Source organism: Penaeus chinensis, chromosome 32, assembly GCF_019202785.1.
Source record: "Penaeus chinensis breed Huanghai No. 1 chromosome 32, ASM1920278v2, whole genome shotgun sequence".
Taxonomy (NCBI): Eukaryota; Metazoa; Arthropoda; class Malacostraca; order Decapoda; family Penaeidae; genus Penaeus; species Penaeus chinensis.
This window is the reverse complement of record NC_061850.1, coordinates 6,124,706-6,132,205: the sequence shown is the minus strand read 5'-3', so window position 1 is coordinate 6,132,205 and position 7,500 is coordinate 6,124,706. Positions and strand designations below refer to the sequence as shown.

At 32.8% G+C, this 7,500-nt stretch overlaps 1 protein-coding gene across 2 annotated transcripts in view; it reads right to left on the bottom strand.

Annotated features, from left to right (window-relative positions):
• Window positions 1-7,500, bottom strand: part of LOC125042786 (HMG box-containing protein 4-like) — a 13,282-nt gene that overhangs the window by 1,230 nt on the left and 4,552 nt on the right. The window contains exons 2-9 of one of the 2 annotated variants that reach the window (XM_047638674.1): window positions 7,217-7,347; window positions 6,815-6,878; window positions 5,866-6,020; window positions 3,582-3,683; window positions 2,879-2,954; window positions 976-1,040; window positions 633-850; window positions 1-113 (exon numbers count right to left, since the gene is read on the bottom strand). The exon at window positions 1-113 is cut by the window's left edge and continues 38 nt beyond it. In XM_047638674.1, the coding sequence (XP_047494630.1) occupies window positions 1-113; window positions 633-850; window positions 976-1,040; window positions 2,879-2,954; window positions 3,582-3,683; window positions 5,866-6,020; window positions 6,815-6,878; window positions 7,217-7,347 (924 nt within the window). The remainder of the gene's footprint in view (window positions 114-632; window positions 851-975; window positions 1,041-2,878; window positions 2,955-3,581; window positions 3,684-5,865; window positions 6,021-6,814; window positions 6,879-7,216; window positions 7,348-7,500) is intronic. The other variant, XM_047638675.1, reaches the window with a different exon arrangement.

Below are 7,500 nucleotides of genomic sequence, written 5' to 3'. Positions count from 1 at the left end.
ATTCTCCCAATAGCTTGATGTGCGCAGCAACGTCAATAGGCGAACTTCCAGTCACTTTGTAGGCACTTGGTGGACTGTGGTCACTGATAGATGTTACAACAGATCGACTTGTTCTGGAGATGAAAGGGGGCAAGAAAGTCAGTATTGTTCTTTCTTTTTCTAAAATATTCCTGCATCTTATAGCAAAAGACAAACTATTTCTAGGGACATTAATCATTTTAGGATTTATCATATATAATAAAGAAAGAGAAAGAGAAAGAAAAAGAAAAAGAAAGAAAGAAAAAAGGTGAATATTTTTGAAAATTCAAGAAAGACATGAGTAGAACACCTTAGAAAAAAACCTTCTAATGAATTCTCCAGCTATTCCCATGTTACTTGTTAGCACGTCAATTCTTATGGTCATTAAGAAAATGTAGTTCAATATCAAATAATAATTTAGAGTACTGAAAACTATCACTCAGTTAACTTTTAAGATAAAAATAAATATCACATACAACTCTGTGATCTCATATGAAAGACAAGTCAGTGACCTACACGTAGTAAAGAAAATTAAAAGACCTACTTATACTGTTAATACACACAAAATATTCATTTTAACCTTCAAAAATTTCCAAAACATTTATCTTACTCACTTTGGTGTTGACGTGTGTGCCTTCTGGGTAGGCGCTGGTGGCCCCACATCTGACTGCTTTGATGATGTGCGCACAACTTGTTGGGGTTTCACACCACCTTTGTTGATGAGATTGCTGCGAGCTGTGTTCTGAGACTGTTTGGCAGCCTTGCCTGTGCTAATCATGGAGCCCTTCTGATTACCTTTGGCAGCCAGGCGTTTTGCTCGCCGCTTCCAGTTCTGTTGAGGGTAAGTTCTCTTGGTGAGTATGTATGGAATTTCGTGAAACAAAATGAAGTCCATGGTATTATGCATTATTTTCGCTGTATGCTCCAGACCTTACTAAAATGTCTATCAATGCTTACATATTTCTGGGTTGTTGGTACTAATGCCCATAATTCTCCCAGCCTCTTATTCACAGCAGAAAAATCTGAAACATAAAAATAGCTTAGTTATATAAAACTTGTCTAAAAGTAACTGATTTGCTTAGAATACATGTTTGAAATCATTATCCTTAAGATTTTGTTATCACAAATCACAGAAAAAAAAGAGAAATCATAACATATATATGTAATGTCATAAATCTGGTAAAAAGTAAACAGAAATATCAAGCAAGAGAAAAATATAGTATATATTAATCACCGTTTTTTTAACTTGCGAACAGTACAACTCAAACCCCTACCAGCCCAAAAATGAGAAATTGAGTTAGTTAAAGGAAATATTCCTTGGACCTACCCAAAAATATCACTGCAACCCCAGTGAAAAAAATGGGGTCAGCTACATCTCCCCACAGATGTTCCCAGTAGATAATATTTCTACCATAAATTGAAATATTCTACTTTGTTTATACTGATATCTAAATTCATTAATCAAATTTTAATTTGTGCCCCATTAGAAAATATTTATTTGAAATTATGAATTTTTTCGGAATCCTGAGCTGCCAGAATGAGTGTATTGGAACACCCCAACAATGCAGGGCAAAATTTCATGTGCTAAAGATTGACTTCAGAGGCAAACTGACATCACTTAAATTTTTATGAAAGCAAGACATTTATAAAGTTTCTGACGTGTATTGCCATATATGTCTTGGTCCTGAGATGTGAAGGTGATATCCGTACGGTGCAGTTTGAAGGAAATATAACAATAAGGTCTCTTGCTGCGTAAACTGTAATTCAGTCCCACATTAATTATGTGTTGAATAGAAACATGAAGATGTGCATTTCATGCCACGCATATTTAACAGAAAAGTCTTACTGGTGTATTTAATCATTATATCATGTTACCTAGTAATAGGTATACACATAGTTTGACAGACAGTCATGTTCAGAAGTTTTAGATACCATTTTCTTTTGTTAACTAAGCTGTTAATCCAGCTATTACCAGAATGAGCTGTTATTTACAACTAATTTAATATTTTAATGAGTTGGAGGAGTAATTGTTCAAAATAAGGCTAAATGGAGAGAGACTGTGGGTTCCATACTTCACATGCCTGCAAAGATCATCAAGTCTCCCCTTCATATCAAATATTGGTCATAAATTTCATTAATTAAAAATCAACTAAGCGGTTTCTTTATTTTCACACTATGGCATTGTTAGACTGGAAGAGCATTATATCCACAGTTTTTAATAAGTTTCCGTAGCCTTACTTTATGCAAAACATTTTTTCAAACCTAACAGTATTGTCTTAAGAGTTATTTAAGTTGTAGCATTACACTTTACCCAACATCTGACCCCTGCATTATATAGAAGTAGGATTCTTCCCACTAAGTATTGCGGGCTTTTTAGAAATGTCTGAGGCATCAGTCTGCAAATATATAGCATATTTTCAAGAGCCATAGCAACTACGATAGTTGACTACAATAATTTTCCAACTCCAAGAAATGTTGAAAAGTTTCAATTGGCTGGAATATCAGCTGTTATTAGATGTACTGACTGTAACTGTAACAGGTACTAGATGGTACATGCAAAAACAAGAAATGCAGCTGAACGTGCATTTGGTGTTCTAAAAAAGCTCTTTTAAAGCCTTGGAAAGCCACTTCAAAAAAATCTATAAATCATCTGTATTTCCTACTAACTGGCTGTGAAACGGTAACTATAATTAAGATTTCTGATCTTCTCGCCCCAAAAAAAATCAAAATGCTGTGAAACAATATTCAATCTTAATTCAATCACTCTCTAAATTCAACGAAGAAGATCAATTGAAGAATAAAATGACAAAAGCCAAAATCTAAATCAACATGCATATACACTGGCCTATGCTTTACTTACCCATGTTGGGGTTTGCTTGAATAATGCCAGGTCTGATTTCTCTGGCCCACAACATATAGGCTGTGAATCTTGATTTCTGAAAAATAAAAATCATAAATTGTCATTTCAATCCACTAATCTACCTATTCATATAGAAATTACAACTCTGTCACATAAAACCAATAGTATTTAGACAAAAGTCAAGAGGAATAGGTAAAAAGCTTTCAACAGATGAAAGTATAAAAAAAAAAGGAAAACTAATAATAATATTCCATGTAGTAGGACACAAACCTTTTTTGGAAGTTTGGATTTTGCTGATAGATAACATATAATCCTTACAAAGAATCAATCAAAACTTTAATATCGACTTAGTTTTACACAAGCAGAACATGTTCAAATATTCTTATTCAATGCTGTGAAAGATAGCATCCATTCTTCTTTTAGAAACAATAAGATTTAGACATATATTCTAATTTATTTCAGTTCTTTATTTTAGATTTCTTGAAACCCAAAGAGATAAAGAACTTTTCCATCTTATACTAATGTAAGATTCCTAAGCATCCTAATATACATCAGTTCCAATAAATAATATGAGATAGGTCTCAAAATCTACAGCAATACAAAACAGTTTATTCCTTCGCTATAAACTAAAGATAAACAAGCATGTCAGTTCTTATTGCAAATCCTTGAAATTCTCAAATGCTAGAGAAGAAACATAACTTACTCCTTTATCCTTGCGCTGCGCTTTCTTTCTCTGCACAACCTGGCCGTCCTTCAGCATGATGTTCTTTTTCCCCTGCTTCTCAGACAGGTACAGAGACTGAGCCTGTAATGAGGTATTTTAGTATATCAGCTAATTTTTCTACACAAAGCATATTGTATACCATGGTGTTTACCATGATAAATATTAAATGGAAGTGTTGCCCAAAACTTATAATTTTCATTGCTCATATTAGTCTGTCTGAATGCTCTTCAAAACCACATTTGTTTAAGCAAAAAACACATACCTTAAAACTCATAACCTTTTTCTGACAAATATAGCCCCAAAGTTTGTACAATATCAACATAAAATGCACTATCAAATTACAGTGAAATGATGTGAGAAGTACTTGCTGCATAATCCTAAATGCCTTTTTTACATGAATACATATATACACAAAATACACAACATTTTTACAGGCTGTTATTAATCAAACCAAATATCATTCAATGTACACATACTGATGATAGTATTTCCCAGGCTGATGTTTGCAACAATCAGACCAGATATAACAAGGAGACACACTAGCAAATAATGGCTAATAATGTTCTTGATCACAAAGTTAACTAATGGAGTCATAGTCTTCCTTTTTTCTGTGTACGTTTGGGCTTCAACATCATATTCCAATCATCTGCTATCACTAGCTTTTAGATCTTCACTCATTTTGATCATATAACATTTTGTATTGATTAATATGCAGTGGCTTTCTAACCTACTTTGAGAGGGCTCAATTTTTTGTACATCAAATCATTTACAGCAACCATAAAAAAAAATAATAATAAATAAATAAATAAATAAATAAATAAATAAATAAATAAATATAAATATAAATAAATAAATAAATAAATATATATATGTACATATATACATATATACATATATACATATCTATATATCTATATATATATATATATATATATATATATATATATAGATATATATTATATATATATATATATATATATATATATATATATATATATATATATACACACACACACACATACATATATTTTATATGCACTACATAAATATAGTGTATATAAAAAGATTATACAGCTTTCCCATGCAAATCTTTTACATACTTTGTCACACAGCAAGATGTAAGAGGAAAGTGTGATAATATCTTTGCCTAGTACCAACCCCAAGCAATCAGTCAAACAATTCAGTCCCCACCTGTAGGTCTCACACTTTCACAGAGACTGCCTTTAAATGCAATTCATAAGAGACGAGAATTGCATTGTTTGGCTGACTGATAAGGATAGCCACTACAGCTATCATGAAAATGGGGATATAATGAATATGCATGAAATATATTGCTTGCACTGTGAAAATATTCATTCACAATCATTCCTTTTTCACATTTGTCATAATGAACATTGTTTGCAGATATTTTACATGCTGCTTTGACTTCTTCCTTCTATTGCAATAGAATCCTCATATCTGCAATAAATATGTAACCCTTTCTTCTTTTTTTTGCGGAGTCTATATTGATATGAATTCCAACAATAACAACTATTTTATAGTATAGAATTTTCAGACCTTAAAACCAAATGCTATGTAAAATCATGCATGGTAGGAGCACGAACACAGCAAATTTAATTCCAATGCTCACTTTTGTTTTTATTAATAATACCCCCAACAATAGATACTAATAAATAAATTGATTAGTTGGATTTTCAAAAAGACCTTGTAATGTAAAAAATAATGATAATAATGACACAAATTCATAGAAGCATAAATCCATTAATATTTTACTTCCCCCCCAAAAGGAAAGAATGATAAAAAGGATTTTCAATATGTTGTATCTATGTGGCACCTCAGTTGAAAAGGTTAACCAATTCGCGACAGGCATGTCATGTATCCGTGAAATGCCCACTGTGAGTTTACTGTTTAATTGTTTTTACACATAGATGGCTACACTTGTACTAAAACACCAATGAGCCAATTACAAGTACTTGCCTGTCTCGCCCGTTTACCCTTTTCTTTAATTTACGAAAATATTTTACGTTATGTTATTTTGCTATTACTAATGTTTCTAACATTATAGTAATTATAATGTTTACAATAAAAATAACACCATCGATATTCATATCATTAGTAAAAAATACATTTTCCCGCCAATTCAAGGAAAGTTGAAATCAGGTAAGGCAGAGCCATCTATGTGTCGAGACATTTCACAAAATATATAAAAAATGAACACAGCATTTTCCCCGTCGCAAGAGGGTTAAGAATCATCCCTACTCACCTGGCTATAATTAGAGGTTTCTCGTGGCATGTCGGTCGAGTCATCATCAACATGCAAGGGATCATTCCCTTCATCTCCATCATCATTATCATCACCCTCTACAATGTCTTCATCACCATCATCGTTGTCTCCCCAATCATCAACTTCTAATGGCTCTGCAAATAGTAAGCGGGTGAGTTTTGATTCAGAACTACATCCTTCGCACAAAACTTTAAGTGTAAAAATAATGACACCAAACATTTTCCTAATTTCAACTATTCAGGCTAAATCAAATGGACAGCTTTTCTTCACTAACAATTGCAATAGTCATACTACTTAATCCAAAGCAAATCTCTCACTTACACATCTTCAATTTGGAAGAGCTATATATGATTTAACATTGCCAGCCATCAAAGACAGGGGCAGAATAAAGGAAACCAAACAACAGGAATAATATGTGAATCTGCACAACATTTTCACTTCAAAGTTGAAGTTTAAGGATATTTGAACTACAGACTTCTGAGAACAAAGCAATTCTTTTGTCACACGAGAGAAGATTTTATTAAAGATATTTCAACTAACACAATTTGCTACCTAAGCAACATATGCAAATGATCTGGTTCCTAAGTAAGAATAACAAGTATCTGCTTGCCAGCAAGAATAACAAAATTATCACAATCTTTCCCACTGAAGAAATTTCAGTCTTGATTCACTTTTTCACACAGAAAAGTACAGAAACAGCTTCACAAAATTTATCATGACTTCAATCGTAACATATATCTCTAGGTCTATCCTTACCTTGCAGTTTCTAGATATCATGACACTCTTTAATAACATAAAGCCAGTGGGTAAATAACTTTATATTTTAAAAAGTACTTCTTTATCTGTAAAGCACTGCAACACACAAAATCATGCAACAACATGAGAGCAATTCTTCTGATCTAAGAAACTATCACAACTTACAACTTACCATCTTTTACTTCAAGTAAGTCATCATCAATCTCACCATCTGATTCATCATATACATCACTACCCTGAAAGACCAATCAGATTATCATAAGAGGAAAGTTGAAAACGATACAGAAAGCATATACTGTGACAAAAACAACGGATCAGCAAATTAAGCAAATGATTGTACAAACAACTTAAGTATTTACTGTTTACTGTCTAAAAGCTAAATCTATATTTATTATGGTCACATGCTTACAAATGCACCCTTCATGAATCTATGTAGGTTTTCCCACAACTGAGATACAGCCTCACCCACACACTTGGTGGACTTAGTTCTTATTGCGCAAAATCATCCCTAATTGTCTTTGTATTTTCATTAAATAGAAATAATAAAATAAACTCATTCTTGAGGTCTCATTACTTTTTGCGGCGATTTTTGCGGCCTGTCAGTTTTACGCTTAAACCTGGTGTCGATCTCATCCGGAGACTCGAAGTCTGCTAACTTTGACGATTTCTTCCTCACCCTCCCTGAGCGCGACACTCCTGTCACGTCTGAAAATGGTTGTAATGCAAACTTGAAATTACTGTCAACACTGTAGAATTACCTTTTTCAGGTTCAATAAGGCATCTTTGAATCATACTAAACTGCAATTTTTAGACCTTAAGTGATCATTAACAGCAGATTTAACGCATCAAGGACTGGGA